At 36.7% G+C, this 17,310-nt stretch overlaps 1 protein-coding gene across 2 annotated transcripts in view; it reads left to right on the top strand.

Annotated features, from left to right (window-relative positions):
- PAK2 (p21 (RAC1) activated kinase 2) overlaps nt 1-15,527 on the top strand; it is an 86,489-nt gene extending 70,962 nt beyond the window's left edge. For both annotated transcript variants that reach the window (XM_055316183.1, XM_055316184.1), the window contains exons 9-15: nt 1,077-1,125; nt 1,618-1,730; nt 3,119-3,236; nt 4,910-5,009; nt 7,259-7,455; nt 11,071-11,208; nt 11,653-15,527. In XM_055316183.1, coding sequence (XP_055172158.1) covers nt 1,077-1,125; nt 1,618-1,730; nt 3,119-3,236; nt 4,910-5,009; nt 7,259-7,455; nt 11,071-11,208; nt 11,653-11,739 — 802 coding nt within the window. In that variant the 3' untranslated portion in view covers nt 11,740-15,527. The remainder of the gene's footprint in view (nt 1-1,076; nt 1,126-1,617; nt 1,731-3,118; nt 3,237-4,909; nt 5,010-7,258; nt 7,456-11,070; nt 11,209-11,652) is intronic.
- The last annotated feature ends 1,783 nt before the right edge of the window (nt 15,528-17,310 follow it).

The raw sequence follows: 17,310 nt of genomic DNA, 5'->3' as shown, positions 1-17,310 counted from the left end.
CCCGGAGTCCTAGGATCGAGCTCCACGTTGGGCTCCCTGCTCAGCAGGGAGTCTGCTTCTTCCCCTGCCCCTCACCCTGATTGTGCTCTCTTTCACTCACTCTTCCTCTCTCTCAAATAAATAAATAAAACCTTAAAAAAAGATGCTCCCTCTCTCTCTGCCCCTCCTCCCACTTCTACCTCTCTTTAAAAAAAAAACAAACTAAATTTAGTTGCATCACTGGTTTAATAACAAAAATTGAAAATCAATATTCTTGAGCATGATAATGGATAAATTATAATATATTGAATAATACAAATAATAATTATGAGTAAACAAGCATAAGACCTATTCTAAATCTAATGTTGAATTTAAAAAACATCGCAAAAAAAATAAAATAAATAATTAAAAAGCAAATCGCAGAAAAATACATAAAATGAAACTGTTTATAAGAAGTTTAAAAGTTGGGATCCCTGGGTGGCGCAGCGGTTTGGCGCCTGCCTTTGGCCCAGGGCGCAATCCTGGAGACCCGGGATCGAGTCCCACGTCGGGCTCCCGGTGCATGGAGCCTGCTTCTCCCTCTGCCTGTGTCTCTGCCTCTCTCTCGGTCTCTGTGTGACTATCATAAATAAATAAAAATTTAAAAAAAAAAAAAAAGTTTAAAAGTTATGTTGAATATATTTTATAGTGATATACACCTTTGTACTTAATAGTTAAAGTGTAGACAAATTCATGAAAAGGATACGTATCATCTACAAAATAAACACCAAATACAGGTTACTTTTGAGAAGAGGGAAGGATACTTTGGGAAAGCACATATAAGGACTTCAAATTTATTTGTTGCTCTTTGTTTCTTAAGCAGGGAAATGGATCCAGGAGTATAACATTTTTCTTCCCTTTATCTTTTTTCTACAGTTCTGTAGGTATGATATTTATGACAGATTTCTAACATAAACTTTGGCCACAAGGATTGCCTTTTTCTTTAAGTCTTACATGTTCTTTAATTCTTTTCCAGTTGTTCTAGGTATAAAGTTTTCAGATATATAAATGATAGTGATTTAGAAACCTTAAATCTGGTTATGTCTTTTTTCCCCTAGGGCTTCTGGTACAGTTTTCACTGCTACTGATGTGGCATTGGGACAGGAGGTAGCTACTTTTTCATACTTCTGGGTGTTACCATTAGCTTTTAGTATAGGAGGAAACTAGATAAACCTGTGAATAATCAATAGGAATCTTTTTTTTTTCAGTTGAATTTGTTGAAATACTCTATGTATTTTATAATACCTTTCTTAATGAGAAAAAAAGAAGGAATTATGCATTGAGTTTCATAAATAAGCATATATTTAAAAAATTATTTTCTCAGCTTGGAATGCAAAGATTATTTCCTGGCATTGGGATGACCTTGGGTCGGTTGATAAGCTTCAGGCAAAATCTAAAAGTAATTAGGCTTCATGTATCACTACAAAGCATTGTGCATAGGCAGTGTAGAAATAAGAATACTACCTGTGAGTAAGTTACAGTCTCATTATATAATACAATAGATACACAATAAATTAAATTATTACCTGATTGGTGTTTGTAATTTTCTAAGAGAATTAGGAAACTTGTTCTGATTTTTTTTTTCTGTTTCCATCATAGGTTGCTATCAAACAGATTAATTTACAGAAACAGCCAAAGAAGGAATTAATCATTAATGAGATTCTGGTGATGAAAGAATTAAAGAATCCCAACATAGTTAACTTCTTGGACAGGTAAATGTGAATATTTCTTAAACAGTGGGCAAAAATGTGGAAATTTTAAGTCTCATGGTTTTGTGGGCTAGCTCAAGCACTTGAGTTAGGCTAGAGTAGGATGTCAGTATTGAAAAGTAAGCTTGAAGGAGGAGAGGTAAAAATAAAAATAGCACATTGCAGGGGCAGCTGAGTGGTCCAGTCAGTTTAAAGGCCCTACTCTTTCTTGGTTTCGGTTGAGGTCATGATCTCAGGGTCATGGAATCAAGCCCAAGTGAAGCCCAGCCTTGGGCTCCATTCTCAGTGCAGGTGTCTGCTTGGTATTCTCTCATCCTCCCTCTTCTTCTGCTCCTCCCTCCTTGCCTCGCCCACTCACTCTCCCCCCACCCCCCTGCCCTAGCGTGTGCTCTCTCAAATAAATCTTTACACCCCCCCCAAAAAAAAAATAACACATTGTAGTTTAGCAGGCCTTTTTCTGCATATATATCACCTGCCAAGTGAGGGAAAGCAGTTAAATGAAGGACATTGCTGCTGATGCTTATATTAATTATAAATGATTAGTAACAGAAACATTAAGGAAACAAGCTGTGATTCATGTGTTGACTGGCAGCAGTGCCTGGCCACATGGTTTTTAAACTTTTAGATCAGTTTTTATTTCAAATGCTGTCTTTCATGGGCAAATAGTGTATATGTCAAAGCCTCATTTAATTTAGAATTGATGTTTAATAAAAATAAATAACAGAATGGAAAATTATATATTGTACTATTATGTGGGGATTTTTAAGCAATTACATATATGCAAATGAAGAATAGAAAAATTAAAATAGTGATTATATTGGAGATAAAGATTATAGGTGCCTTTCTTATTTCTACATTTAATGTGTTTAGAATGGGGAAAAGATAATACATTTTTAGATTTTAGCCCTAGTAACGGGGGCCATGTTCATAAAAATCAACTTTCCAGGTATATTCCCCTACTCTTGAAAATACTATGTCAAGTTAGTATCACATGATGGGTAAAATAAGCCAAAGCTTTGGGATCAGTTACACTTGACTTCTGATTCTGGTTCTGTCACTTACTAGCTAGGTGAACCTGGATGAGTCACCCCCAGCCTAAATCACTTGATCTGTAAGACAAGACAAATGATTCCTACCTGACAGTTTTATTTTAATTGAAACAATCAAGTTACCATTGTGGGCCAACTTTGAAGTCACTCAGGAAAATCCTAATGACCCTCAGTTACTTTTCTGCACAGTTGGACTGCAGCTTGCCAGTTTTCTTCCTGGCCATCACAGCTGCCAGCTTTCTAGTGTCTGATTAGAATGTCTGACATTTGAATTCTTCAGCACAGAGGGTAGGTGAAAGTAAAAATGTGAGTGTATTTTTTGTGTTTTTAATATGTTTTTAGTTACCTCATGGGAGACGAATTGTTTGTAGTAATGGAGTACCTTGCCGGGGGATCACTTACTGATGTTGTAACAGAAACCTGCATGGATGAAGCACAGATTGCTGCTGTATGCAGAGAGGTCAGTTGAGTCCCTTTCCAGTAAGTTATAGCAATGTGTAATCACCAGGAGATTAAAAGGGGGGGCGGGGAAAAAAAAAAGGGGAGGGCGGATGGGTACACAGGTGATTTTTACTACATGAGATACTTTGTCTATACATATTCTCTGCAAGTTGTCTCCATACCGTTTTATCCTATATGAGAATTTAAACTGTTTCCTTCATGTGTAAGATAATTTCTGAATAAAGCATGAATTTTTGAAGAGCCCAACTCAGAGGTAAATTTCAGTGAGGTGATCATTGAAATTTATCATCCCAACAGGGTACTTTTAAGAGTTAACAGGAGTGCCACTCAACAGTGGACACAAGGAGTGTCTCAGGTGAAACCGGACACTTGTTCACCTTAAGTATTAAAGTCTGCTTCTGGCTTTATTAATCTCATCAAAACTGGTTGTTTCTTGATATTCATTAATGGATTTTTAGACATACTGTTGCTTAAGCCAATAGAATTCTGCAAAATTGCCTAAGTTTAAGCTAAAACTGAAAAATGAAATTCTAAGTTAATTTGCTCTCCTTTGGCTATTTTAGGAGGGGAGGAAATAACTCCTTAATAGTTATGAATATTGTATTTTAATAATATCTCTAACAAAGAGTGATCACTTAACTGACAAAAACTTAAGAATTTGTTTATAACTTAATTTGTTTCTCATAATTTTCATAACTTTTAAAAATTATTTTAGAAGTTTCTCAAATTGTGATAAATTTGTTTCTGTTGTACAAGTGTTTTGGGAAGGATTTGTTCTTCTCAACAATCTGCCTAAATGCTTGGTAAATGTAGTACAGTAATACACAGTATATCTGTTTTCCTTGAATGAATGGTAGAATTTTTTTTTAAGATTTTATTTATTTATTCATGAGAGAGAGAGAGAGGCAGAGACAGGCAGAGGGAGAAGCAGGCTCCCTTCACGCAAGGAGCCCAATGTGGGACTCGATCCTGGAAGTCCAGGATCACGCCCTGAGCCAAAGACAGACGCTCAACTGCTGAACCACCCAGGCACCCAATAGAATATTTTAAATGAAATTTTTAGTTGTTATTCATAATGTACAGCCTTAATTTTGTTGTTCTTTTCTACTGGGGATTAAGAAGTAAAAAAATACAGGGACACCTGGGTGGCCCAACGCTCCCGGTAATGGAGCTTCTCCCTCTGCCTGTGTCTCTGCCTCTCTCTCTCTCTCTCACTGTGTGCCTATCATAAATAAATAAAAATTAAAAAAAAAAAAAGAAGTGCAAGATTTGTTAAAAAATAAATAAAAAAATAAAAATAAATTAAAAAACATAGGGGCAAGCAGATCTTAAGACTCTAATCTTGTTCTTGTGTTTAAGGAAGGGGGATTGTTTTTCCTCACTTCTGACTCTGTGCTTTCTGAAACATGGCCTAAGAGGAAAGTTACTCTTTTATCAGTGGTGTCTAGATTGTGGATGTAAGCTTTATGTAAAATCCACTGTAAAGGAAATGAAGAAAACATCTTAACATCACATCCGTGAACAGCTGGATGGAACTAACCTCCCAGGATCTTACCAGTTTTCAGTGGCTAATTTAGACTTTAGAAGCATTACCAGGCCAAAAGTACTATATGTGAACTTCCCTTAGACTTCTCAGGGACTGTTTCATTGATAGGTGTTTTTCTTGTTTAGTGTTTACAGGCATTGGAGTTTTTACATGCTAATCAAGTGATCCACAGAGACATCAAAAGTGACAACGTGCTTCTGGGGATGGAAGGATCAGTTAAACTTAGTGAGTAACAAATGAGATTTATTTATTATTATAATTCTGCCTTTTGTTTAAGTAAAAAGAAACCTATTAATATGTTTATGACAATATTTGGAGGGAGAGGGAGAAAAATGGTAAAGATTATAGACTGTCAATTGGACAGTTTACGTTTGAATAGATCAGCTGTGCTACTTGCTGAATAATTTGTGGTGAGTTACTTAATCTCTTTGTGTTTATTTTCTCAAGTAGATGATAAGGAAAGTAATAGTTACTGTCTTAGAGAACTCTTCTGAGGATTAAAATGTAAAAAGCACTGAGGAACAGTGCCTGGGACTGTCATAATGTTGGTGCTCTCTTCCAAAGATAAACTTGAATTTGTCTGTGCTGTTAGGGTTCAGCTTTCTTTGGGTTTGGTAGAGCATGACCTCATTGGGGGAGGGCTCCACGGCCCTGACCAAGAGATGACAAGGAACAAAACCTCTTTTCCTAATTATCTTCTGTATCAGACATGATAGTCATGGAGGGCAAAGTCCTAGACTTCTTTTCCTCTGCTGGCTCTAATCTGTCAGTTTAAACCAGGCCCCTAGGGGAGTCAAGAACTTCTGTTGAGAGTCCTTCAACGATGCAAAGTTCAAGGCATGTCTTGGAACAAGAGACCAAAATTTTTTCCTTCTGTTTGGCTAAAGTGTTTGGCTCCTTTTTCAGTATCTCTGTTTTAAGATCTTTGCTTCAGGATTATTCAACCACAGGAAGGGGCTCTACTAGATGGTCAAAAACACAGGATCACTGATCTTAATCAGGCAAAATAGAAATGGACATTCTCGTACTTTTTGGTGGGTACACATGTAAGCTGAATTAGACTTCTTTGGATAATATTTAATCCTTGCTCTTGCACATACTAGATGAATGGTCTCGGGTAAGTTATCTAACAATGTGTGTGTGTTGGTTTCCCAATTTGTAAAATGAGAGCAATACTAATAAATGTACCTGTTGGAGTCATCATGAGGGTTAGTTATCTTACTTCCTACAAGATACTTGAAACAGTACCTGGTTTGTTACAAGTACTCATTTTAGCCATAAATATTATGATTTGACTAAACAGTTGTTCTTTTACTATTCTCTGGGGTAGAATTAATGAACACATGCACAATAATAAATACAAAGTTCTCTGCAATATTGTAAACAACAAAAAGTACTTTAAATGTCTAGCAGTATGGGAATGGTAAACTATAATTTTGTTATTTTGTGATATTGTGTAGTTATAGTAATGAGGTAGATCAATGTACAAAGGTGGAAAAATCTCTAAAAATTAATTTTAAGAGACAATTTACTAGAGGACCTGGCTGGCTCAGTTGGTTGAGCATGTGACTCTTGATCTCAGTGGTGAGTTCAAGCCCCACGTTGGGAGTAGAGTTTACTTTAAGGAAAAAAAAAAAAAAAAACAGTTTACAAAGAATCCTAACTAGGTTAAATAAACCATGCAGTTCACAGGTAATATTTGTACCTATATAAATTTACAATGAAAAGTTCAAAGCTTAAAAACCTAAATGTTAACAGTGGTTACATTTGAAATAGAATGGGTCTGTAGAAGGGAGGAAAAAATTCAAGATTTTCATCCCCAGCATTTCCACTAGGTTAACAATGAGTGCTAACATAGGCTTTCTGCTCCTGTTATAAAATGAGATGGTTGGAGTAGAGTAATGTTGCGGAGGACCTTGTTAGTTACAGTTGCAGTTAAAGCTGTTCTTTTTCTAAAAAGTCAGATACTTAGTAATTCTAGCTTTTGTTTATTTTCTTCAAAATAGTTCCCACTTCCTGGCCTTTTTACCTATCTTACAAAAATTAGTTTTGGTGTTCACCTTTTGGTAACTTTATCTTCTAGATCTTTTCAACTTTATTAAAATTTTTAGGATAATTGTTTAGAATAAAAGAACTTTTCATAATTTGTCCTTTGCTTGTGGGAAATAAAAGTAAACAAGTCAGAGTAGGTAACATCATCAAAATATTTGTGAACCCATTCTGGTTTACTTTTTTTTTTTTTTTTTTTTTTTTTAATGTAAGCTCTAAGCCTGCTGTGAGGCTTGAACTCACAACCCCGAGATCAAGAGTCACATGCTCTGTGGAATCTTCAATAGCCAGGTGCCCCTATTTTACTTTTTTAATACAATCTTAAAAAAGAAGAGGCTGAGTAATCAAATGTAATTAATTCTTAAATGAAACTGTCCATGAACACCATTGACCCTAGATATGTTTTGTTTTGTTTTGTTTTATAGCTGACTTTGGGTTCTGTGCCCAGATCACCCCTGAGCAGAGCAAGAGAAGTACCATGGTTGGAACGCCATACTGGATGGCACCAGAGGTGGTTACACGGAAAGCTTATGGCCCTAAAGTGGACATATGGTCTCTGGGTATCATGGCTATTGAGATGATAGAAGGAGAGCCGCCATACCTCAATGAAAATCCCTTGAGGGTAAGACCAATTAAACACCACCAGCCTTATTTTTGGAAAAATTCATTTCTTTAGAACATTTATTGATTTATCTATTTTTTAAAAGATTTTATGTATTTATTCATTACAGACACAGAGAGAGACAGAGACACAGGCAGAGGGAGAAGCAGGCTCCATGCAGGGAGCCTGACGTGGGACTCAGTCCCGGACCTCCAGGATCACACCCCGGGCTGGAGGCAGCGGTAAACCGCTGGGCCACCAGGGCTGCCCCAGAACATTTATTTAGAATCTGATTGTGCCAGACACTGGGCAAAAATTTAGGATACAAAGTTGATATAACCTGGTCTCTACATCTAAAAATTATTTGCTTCTGGGTTATTGAGTTGAATGTGTTAGGTAAAAAGTTTGTAGAATCTTAGTAAGCTGTATGGTTTTAAATTTTACACTTAAGCAAGAATTTGCTCACTTTTCTACAAAGAATCTCTAAGCGTATTCTTCAGATGGTCAGCTTTGAACCTTGGCCTCTATACTGTCAGGTATACAGAAGAGGAAAAGAAGATCACATCTATGAGAAAGCTGTGTAGAAGGCAATGTTAAAGCTCACATTCAAACAAAAGAGTGAGGGCCCTGAGTTACAGATGGGGTTAGTAGACTACAAAATTCGTTATTTCAGCAATGGAGGGAGAGAGATTAGGAGTTTGTTCTTTTCTTTTTCTTTGTCTTTTTTTTCTTAAGATATTTTTAAGAGAGAGAGAGCACGAGTAGGGGAGGGGAAAGCTAGAGGGAGAAGCCCCAATGCAAGGCTCAATCCCAAAACCCTGGGATCATAACTTGAGCCGAAGGCAGATGCCTAACTAATTGAGCCACCCAGGTGTCCCCTGTCTGTCTTTTGCTTGCTTGCTTGCTTTTTCCCATCTATGTCTACTTTTATTTTATTTATTTATTTTTTAAGATTTATTTATTCATGAGAGATACAGAGAGAAAGGCAGAGACATAGGCAGAGGGAGAAGCAGGCTCCCTGCGGGGAGCCTGGTGTGGGACTCCATCCGGGATCCTAGGATCACACCCTGAGCTGAAGGCAGATGCTCAACCGCTGAGCCACCCAGGTGCCCCCTGTGTCTACTTTTAAATTACTATATGACTCAGGATCATTAGTTATTAAAGAAATGCAAATCAAAATCCCAACGAGCTACTACTTCATACCTTCAAGAATGACTGTAATAAAAAAGATGGATAATAATAACTGTTAGAGAATGTGAAGGGACGCCTGTGTGACTCAGCGGTTGAGCGTCTGCCTTTGGCTCAGGGCGTGATCCTGGGGTTCCAGGATTGAGTCCCCTATAGGCTCCCCAGAGGGAACCTGCTTCTCCTTCTGCATATGTCTCTGCCTCTCTCTCAGTGTCTTTCATGAATAAATAAATAAAGTCTTTTTAAAAAGAAAAAGGAGGGAATCCCTGGATGGCTCAGTGGTTTAGTGCCTGCCTTCAGCCCAGGGCATGGTCCTGGGGTCCTGGGATTGAGCCCCACGTCGGGCTCCCTACATGATGCCTGCTTCTCCCTCTGCCTGTGTCTCTGCCTCTCTCTCTGTGTGTCTCTCATGAGTAAATAAATAAAATCTTTTAAGAAAAAGAAAGAAAGAAGAGAGAGAGAGAGAGAAAGAGAAAGAAAAAAGAAAAGAAGGAAGAGAAAGAAAAGAGAGAGAAAGAGAAAGAAGAAAAGAAAAGGAAAGAAAAAGAGAAGAAAGAAAAAGAAAGAGAGAAAGGAAGGAAGGAAGGAAGGAAAGGAAAAAGGAAAGGAAAAGAAGAAAGGAAAGAGAAAGAAAAGAAAGAAAGAAAAGGAAGGAAGAAGGAAAGAAAGAAAGAGAGAAAGAAAGAAAGAAAGAAAGAAAGAAAGAAAGAAAGAAAGAAAGAGAGAAAGAAAGGAAGGAAGGAAGAAAGAAAAAGAGAGAAAGAAAGGAAGGAAGGAAGGAAGGAAAGGAAAAAGGAAAGGAAAAGAAGAAAGGAAAGAAAGAAAGAGAAGAGAAGAAAGAAAGAAAGAAAGAAAGAAAGAAAGAAAGAAAGAAAGAAAGAAAGAAAGAAAGAAAGAAAGAAAGAAAGAAAGAATCAGAGACCCTGAACGATAGAGAAGAAACTGAGGGTTGCTGGAGGGGAGTCATTTGGGTGTGGGGATGGATTAAATGAGTGATGGATATTAAGGATGAGCACCGGATAGTATATGTAGGTGATGAATCACTAAATTCTGTCCCTGAAGCCATATCATGAAGTACATGATATGTTAATTAAATAGAATTTAAATAAAAGCTTGAAACGAAAAAAAAAGTATATGAGTAGTGGCTCATCCTTGTAGCAAGTGTACCATGTTAATGTTAAGATGCCTCCCCCATTATCAACCTCCCTCACCAGAGGGTACATTTCTTACAGCTCAAGAACCTGGGGCAGCCCGGGTGGCTCAACGGTTTAGCGCTGCCTTCAGCCCAGGGCATATCCTGGAGACCCGGGATCGAGTTCCACGTCAGGCTCTCTAAATGGAGCCTGTTTCTCCCTCTGCCTGTGTCTCTGCCTCTCTCTCTCTCCGTGCCTCTCATGAATAAATAAAATAAAATCTTTTAAAACATAACAAAACAAAACAAAAAAACCTGGATTGGTACATCATTATCACTGAGTCTGTGGTTTACATTAGGGTTCTCTCCTGGTATTGTACGATTCTATGGGTTTAGTCAAATGTATAATGAATAACATATGTCCATTATGACAGTGTTTTCACTGGCCTGAAAATCCTCATGCTGCCTGTTTCATCTATAGCTGTATAGATACAGTTAGTTTACAAAAAGGCCAGGGGGAGGGGGTTCTGAATCACGAAATCCTACTCCTGAAACCAATATTACAGTATATGTTAACTAACTAGAATGTAAACAAAAACTTGGGGGGAAATAAAAGTTTCTTTTTTTTTTTTTTAAGATTTTATTTATTTATTTATTCGTGAAAGACAGAGAGAGAGAGAGGCAGAGACACGGGCAGAGGGAGAAGCAGGCCCCATGCAGGGAGCCTGACGTGGGACTCGATCCTAGGTCTCCAGGATCAGGCCCTGGGCTGAAGGCGGCGCTAAACCACTGAGCTACCCCGGCTGCCCGAAATAAAAGTTTCCAACAAATCCCATTGTTCTGAAATCTGATGTGACTTGGGAAAACTTGAGAAAGGTAAATGGATTCTATAGGTCGATAGTGGGATTGTGCTTATTTTTCTTTATACCCTTATATATGTATTATATTTATAAGCCCTCCCTGAAAGGTGAGGCTAATATCTGAAAAAGAAATTAGGGGAATTTAACATCTAAAAGTAAAGGGAAAATATCTGATACAAATGGGCAGAAATAATACTAAACCTCAATTTATTTTTTCTGGTGATTGTCTTTAAAGAAGTAAAAGATCCAGGGGCACCTGGCTGGCTCAGGCAGTGGAGTATACAACTCTTGATCTTAGGGATGTGAGTTCTAGCGCCATGTTGAATGTAGAGATTACTTTTTTAAAAAAAATCTTTAAAAAAAAAAAAAGAAGTGAAAGATCCTTAAAGTTTATAAAGTGCTGTCTCATTTTGTTGTGCTACCTTAAATATGACAAAGATATTCTTCTGTTTTTAGGCCTTGTACCTGATAGCAACTAATGGAACTCCAGAACTTCAGAATCCAGAGAAGCTTTCCCCAATATTTCGGGATTTCTTAAACCGTTGTTTGGAGATGGATGTGGAGAAAAGGGGTTCGGCCAAAGAATTATTACAGGTGAATTTAGAAATAGTACTATTTTTGGATAAAGTTGATTCTTTGAGTAACCAACAAAAAGTTTACTTGGGTTAATAACATTTCACTCTTCATTTATCACTAGCAGCTTCGCAGTTGCTAGAGTTTAGGATTTTATCTCCTGGGAGTAAAGTAGCTATAATACTAAAATCAAGTATATGAGGCTTATGCGTATTGTCAGTTCTCAGACAAGTTCATTTGCTGGCGTGGGTATGTCTGCAATTTAGGTGAGATTTTGTAATATTCTTAGATGAACTAAAAGGACTGCTTTCAACTATAAAAGTGATTATTTTGATTTTACATACATACTGAAATATGTATTTGTTAAATTATAATCCATAAAATAGTCTTTGGGACTTAATTGAAAGGAAGTATTTAGCTTCTGAACTGGTGACATTGATACATATTTTCCCCTCTCTCTGGCAGCATCCCTTCCTGAAACTGGCCAAACCTTTGTCCAGCTTGACACCACTGATCATGGCAGCTAAAGAAGCAATGAAGAGTAACCGTTAGCATCATTGCCATGGCCTCATATTCTTTCTTCCATTTTCTAAAAGAAATCTTTTAATATATGAAAATTATTACTCTTTTGGGGTTTAAAGAAATGGTCTGCATAACATGGAGGGAAAAGCAAACTACTACTTCCTGAAGACAACCAAGAGAAAATTGCAAAACAGAATGACAACTCTCTATTGACTCCCTTCTTTATAGGGTCCAAAAGGAATTGTGGACTGAATCAATAGCCTTACTTCTTTCAGCAGATAGCCCATCAGGGCCATTTATCATGCTTGAGATTTGCAATTTTTTTTGCTGACTTCATCGTAATAAATCCCATTCATTGTCCCTTTTGGAGAGTATTTTCAATACTTGAATGGCAAATTCGAGTTTTTCAGATTATTTGTTTCATCTGCTGGTCGTCTTTTCTCTCTTCTTCATAGCCTTCTTTTTCCTTGCCTTGCTCCTTTTGAGTTGCTAAGTGAAAGATTCTTCTTGAGCCTAATCAAGGCAAATGTAATAAAAATTTTGTAGCTCCTTATATTGGCAGAGGAGCTCAAACTCAGCTTTGTGTAGAAGTTAGGACCAGCTATTATTACATGTAGTATTTCAGTTCATAATTTGAACTGAAGGAAGGGAAGAAAAATATGTGATTTTTACCTTTTTTAACAAATGTGAAAGAGTCAATTTTAGAAATTTCACGGTAGTGAGTTGTTTGGCATTTATTACATGTATAGAGAGACTAATAATCTATATTTATAACTAAATCATTGAGACAGAAAAAGAATCCCTTGGTTATACATCCTTACAATTTTGTTTCTTTTCTGACTCTATCCTCTTCAGATTGGGCTTCAGGAACCAAAGTGATTTGTTCTTTCTTGTTCCAACTTGGGCTTTGTGACTGGTTGGTACTGCTACTTTGCCCCTCCTTCTTTTACCTTCATTTTGGAAATACGTTTCTGTATATGTTGTAATTTTACTTAGTTTGTTTTTTAATTAACCCTCCCTCACCTTACTCTACCCCTCCCCCTTTGGTAAATAATATAATAACCATTGAATTTTCAGAATTTAGAAGTTAATTTTTTTTTTTTTTCATTTAAAGGAGAAAAATACTTGGAGCTAGCAGAAACAAAGTGAGAGACTAGAACTTTGGTGAGCTCTTAAATAATTAGATTATTTTCTTGAAAGAGAAATGACGGTTACATAGAGATGCAGCTTCTGACCAGTAAACTGTAGAGATTTGTTATAAACATTGTTTCCAACCCATTACCAATATTTTACTCTCTGAAAACTTAAGTGACAAAGTACTTGGTAAATTCATGATTTGAGATGTTGAGTTACATTAGTTTTTTGTTTTTTTGTTTTGTTTTGTTTTGTTTTTCCAAAATAGGGAATCGTGTAAAAAAAATACTGGAGAAGAAAAATAAAATGTGCTTATTGATAGGAATACTTTTTTTTTTATTTTAAAAATTTGAAGAAGGTCTGTGACCTGTAGCATTAATTATGAGAGTGCCCTCTCTTCTCCGACCGCCCCCCCCTTCTGTTCTCTTGTCTCTCCTTATTTTTTATTATTTTGTTTGTGGAAGCAGTGTCATCCCTTCTGACATGCCACAAGCCACATAAAAGAAAAAAAATTGATTTGGTTCAGGGATTTTGTTTCCCACCACCACTCCTATTTAACTTCATACCTACTGGCCATCCTACAGTAGTACAGATCATGAATAAAAATAATTTTGATATATTGGACTAGTTTAGAGGAACTAATAGAGTTTTCCTATCATTTTCATGTTTTTTTCATGTTTTTAATTGATAATGCAAGAAGGTTTTCACAAAACTGAGAAAAATAATTAGTGAAACTTGTATCTAGAGCACTTAATGATCTCTGTTTCCAGTTCTATTCTTGATTTCATTTTTCTCTGGATTATATTAACCACCTACAGGTATTCTAAATTACAGAAACAAGCTGGTTTATTTCTGATGAAAATCTACAGTGCATCTTGAGTTTCAGATTTGAACATTCTGTGTAAATAGTTTGGATGGATTATGATCAAGAAGATGCTACCAATGAAATAGAAAACAACTAAATGTTAAGACTGTGATCATCATGACCACTCTAGAAGGCCCTTCCATACATATGTCATAAAGACCATATTCATTGAATACAGTGCCAATGCCCCACTTTTATGCCTGTGACTCAACAAAGGTCTTTTCAGTTTATAGAAGCAGTTTGGGATTTGTATTTAAAACTTCTTTGAGAGTTACCTGCACGTCCATTGCTGGCAACGGACTTTGTCATTAAAACCTGACTCCTAGGTTAAGGGAGCTACACTGTGGTTTATTCTTTACTTACTTGGATAAACTAACTTGTAATAGAAGTATACTTTGGTTAATTCTGAAATGTGTCATTTTTAAACAAAATCCTAAAAGCAATATGGAATTGTGATTTATTAGTTAATTTTAAATTAAAATGTTCAGATCTTGAAAGAAAAATTATATCTGAATCAAGATCATGTTTTTTAATAACTACCTTTTGTATTCACCCTTTTTGTCATCACTTTAGAATGAAAATTTCCATTTAAGTCTAAAAGTTACCTTAGTCCTCTTGTGTTATTAGAATAATATTACTGTAGTACTTATTTATTACATTTCAGACTCTCTGGTGGTCTTAAAGTTTCCTTTTCCTCTTGTTCCTTTTGCTGCTTTTACGGACAGTTAAAACTGGGAAACCATGAAATTATTGAGTATTTTGTCCTACCTGAGAATAGTAAATAAGTGAGTAGTTGTGATAGTGTAAGAAACAAAAGCTAACACAACTCTGTCTTCATGTGTTGAGTGCCTAGCACATAGTAAAATTCTCTTCCCTTCCAAACATAAATATTAAGCTGCTTAAAGTGTATCTAGATACCACCAGTCCTAAATGAACCTGTGCCTTTAATAAGCAATTTAAAACTACCTATGAGTATTTCTTTATAGGGTTCACATAAATACATGTCTGTTTATATATACTGTATTCTAGCCAGAACAATTTTAAATCTAATTGGGCTGTAGGTATAGTTAGAAAAAAATGGGTGCTTAAATAATTTGCATCAGTGTTTTAATCTAAAAATTTTAAATATAATGAGATCCATATCTAGTGAAATGTCAAAAAATCATTGTAGAATTATAGCTAAAAATCCAGATTCATACTCCTTTTGGGTTTTGTATAGTAGAATTTCGTAGTTACATAAAATGAAGATTGTCTTCCTTATTTCCATTGCTTCCACAGTAGATGAAGAAAACAATTAAAATCGTTTTTCCACAGTGTGTGTATATGTGTGTGTATAAAAAAGGGGAAAAAATACACATACATTTTTCTAATCACTCAGCACATTTATTGACCACTTTGGCAAAGACACTGTGGTAGGTATTGTGGGAATTACAAGGGGGAATCAAGCACTGGCCGGGCCTTGAGAGAGCTAAAGTCCTTTTCACTCACATTCTAGAATGTTGCCAAATGAAAGGGAGAAAGAAATGTATAATTCTGTCAAATTTTCATTCTGTATTAAGAAAAGCAAAGAATTATATTTGGAATTGGACATCTTTGGTAGGAATGTGTTACCTTTTTGTCCCCCTTATTTTGATAGATAGAAATGGAATTAAGTGAAAGTAGTTTGTCTTTTCTGTTTTGTCTTCAAATTTTATATTGACTTTTAATTTAACCCCATTCAATTATTTAATTGTTACATTGACATTAACTGCTGTATTTGATGACTTTGTTCAATAATTTTGTTCTTTCAGGGCTAGAAATAAACTTTTTTTAATGTTCATTTTTCCTTTTCCTAAACTTCAGTTCTTTCTTCAGATCAGAATATTTTTAAAAAAGAATAAATATAATAGGATCTTAAAAAGCATTCTAGTACTTTTAAGGATGAACATTTGTTAAATATGGCACCATTTTGAATGTATTACAGAGCTCCAAATTAGAAGTTTCCAGAAATGTATGACTAGTAAGCATGAGCCTTCCCTCTTCTAAGTCAGGTTTAGGGTACATTTCTTACAAATGTTTTGACTGTCAGACCCAGGGAAACACTTCTGATCTGTTTGCATACCTCCAATAACTTGACCTGAAATTCTAATGCTTACCTCACTGAGATAAGAATCTTACCAGCATTTCTGTGTTAAATACACCAAGAGATCTTTAAAAGTGTAAGCACTTTAATGCATCATGTCATTATTTGCATTTCTTTTTTTTTTTTTAAGATTTATTTATTTTAGGGGATCCCTGGGTGGCTCAGCGGTTTAGCACCTGCCTTCAGCCCAGGGTGTGATCCTGGGGTCCCAGAATGGGGTCCCAGAGTCGAGTCCCGAGTTGGGCTCCCTGCATGGAGCCTGCTTCTCCTTCTGCCTGCGTCTCTGCCTCTCTCTGTGTTTCTCATGAATAAATAAATAAAATCTTTTTTAAAAAAAAGATTTATTTATTTTAGAGTGAGCACACAAGCAGGGGACGGCCCAGAGGGAAAGCAGGAATCCGCAGCAGGCTCCATGCCCAGCACGGAGCCCGATGTGGAGCTCCATCTCACAACCCTGAGAGCATGACCTGAGCCCAAACCAAGAGTCCTACACTTAACCAACTGCACCACCCAGGCGCCCTATTATATGCATTTCATATGGAATGTTGGATACCCTAACGTGGAGAACAGCTGCAATAAGAGTTTACTATCAAAAAATAAAATTAGTTTTAAGGCAGCACTGGTGGCTCAACGGTTTAGTGCTTCCTGCAGCCCAGGGTGTGACCCTGGGGTCCCGGGATCGAGTCCCACGTTGGGCTCCCTGCATGGATCCTGCTTCTCCCTCTGCCTGGGTCTCTGCCTCTGTGTGTGTGTGTGTCTCTCATGAATAGATAAATTTTTTAAACAAAACCTAAAATTACATATTTTTTTAGCAGGGAGTGGAATATATGTAATGACTACTTGAAGTATATTTGTTAAACTATAAAGTTGTGCTATTCTGACATTTGTATATTTTTAATTACAGCAAACGTCTAAAACATTTGCCCAAGAAAAGTTCAGAACGGCTTTTTTTTTTTTTTTTAAGATTTTATGTATTCATGAGAGACCTGCAAAGAGAGGCAGAAACACAGGCAGAGGGAGAAGCAGGCTCCCTGCAGGAAGCCCGATGGGGACTTGATCCCAGGACCCCAGGAACACACCCTGGGCCAAAGGTGGCACTAAACCGCTGAGCCACCTGGGCTGCCCCAGAAAGGCTTTAATAACTTGAAGAGCACTATTAGTAGGAGGTTTTGGGGGGGGAGGGTTGTCTTCAAATATTTAGAGTCTTCTGGGATATTTTTAGGAGCTTCATGCTTTACTACTACTTTAATACTTTGATATTTGTGGCTCTTTTTTTTAATGATTTTTTATTTATTCATGAGAGACAAAGAGGCAGAGGGAGAAGCAGGCTCCACACAGAGCCCAATGCAGGACTCGATCCCAGAACCCCAGGATCACACTTTGGGGCTGAAGGCAAGACGCTCAACCGCTGAGCCACCCAGAGGTCCCTGTGGCTTTTTTTTTTTTTTTAGGGAGTTATTTTCTATGCTCAGTCACTTAA

The sequence above is a fragment of the Nyctereutes procyonoides genome, unplaced genomic scaffold (assembly GCF_905146905.1).
Source record: "Nyctereutes procyonoides isolate TBG_1078 unplaced genomic scaffold, NYPRO_anot_genome, whole genome shotgun sequence".
Lineage (NCBI taxonomy): Eukaryota > Metazoa > Chordata > Mammalia > Carnivora > Canidae > Nyctereutes > Nyctereutes procyonoides.
Note: the sequence above shows the minus strand (reverse complement) of the source record. Positions and strands in the feature narration are given on the sequence as shown.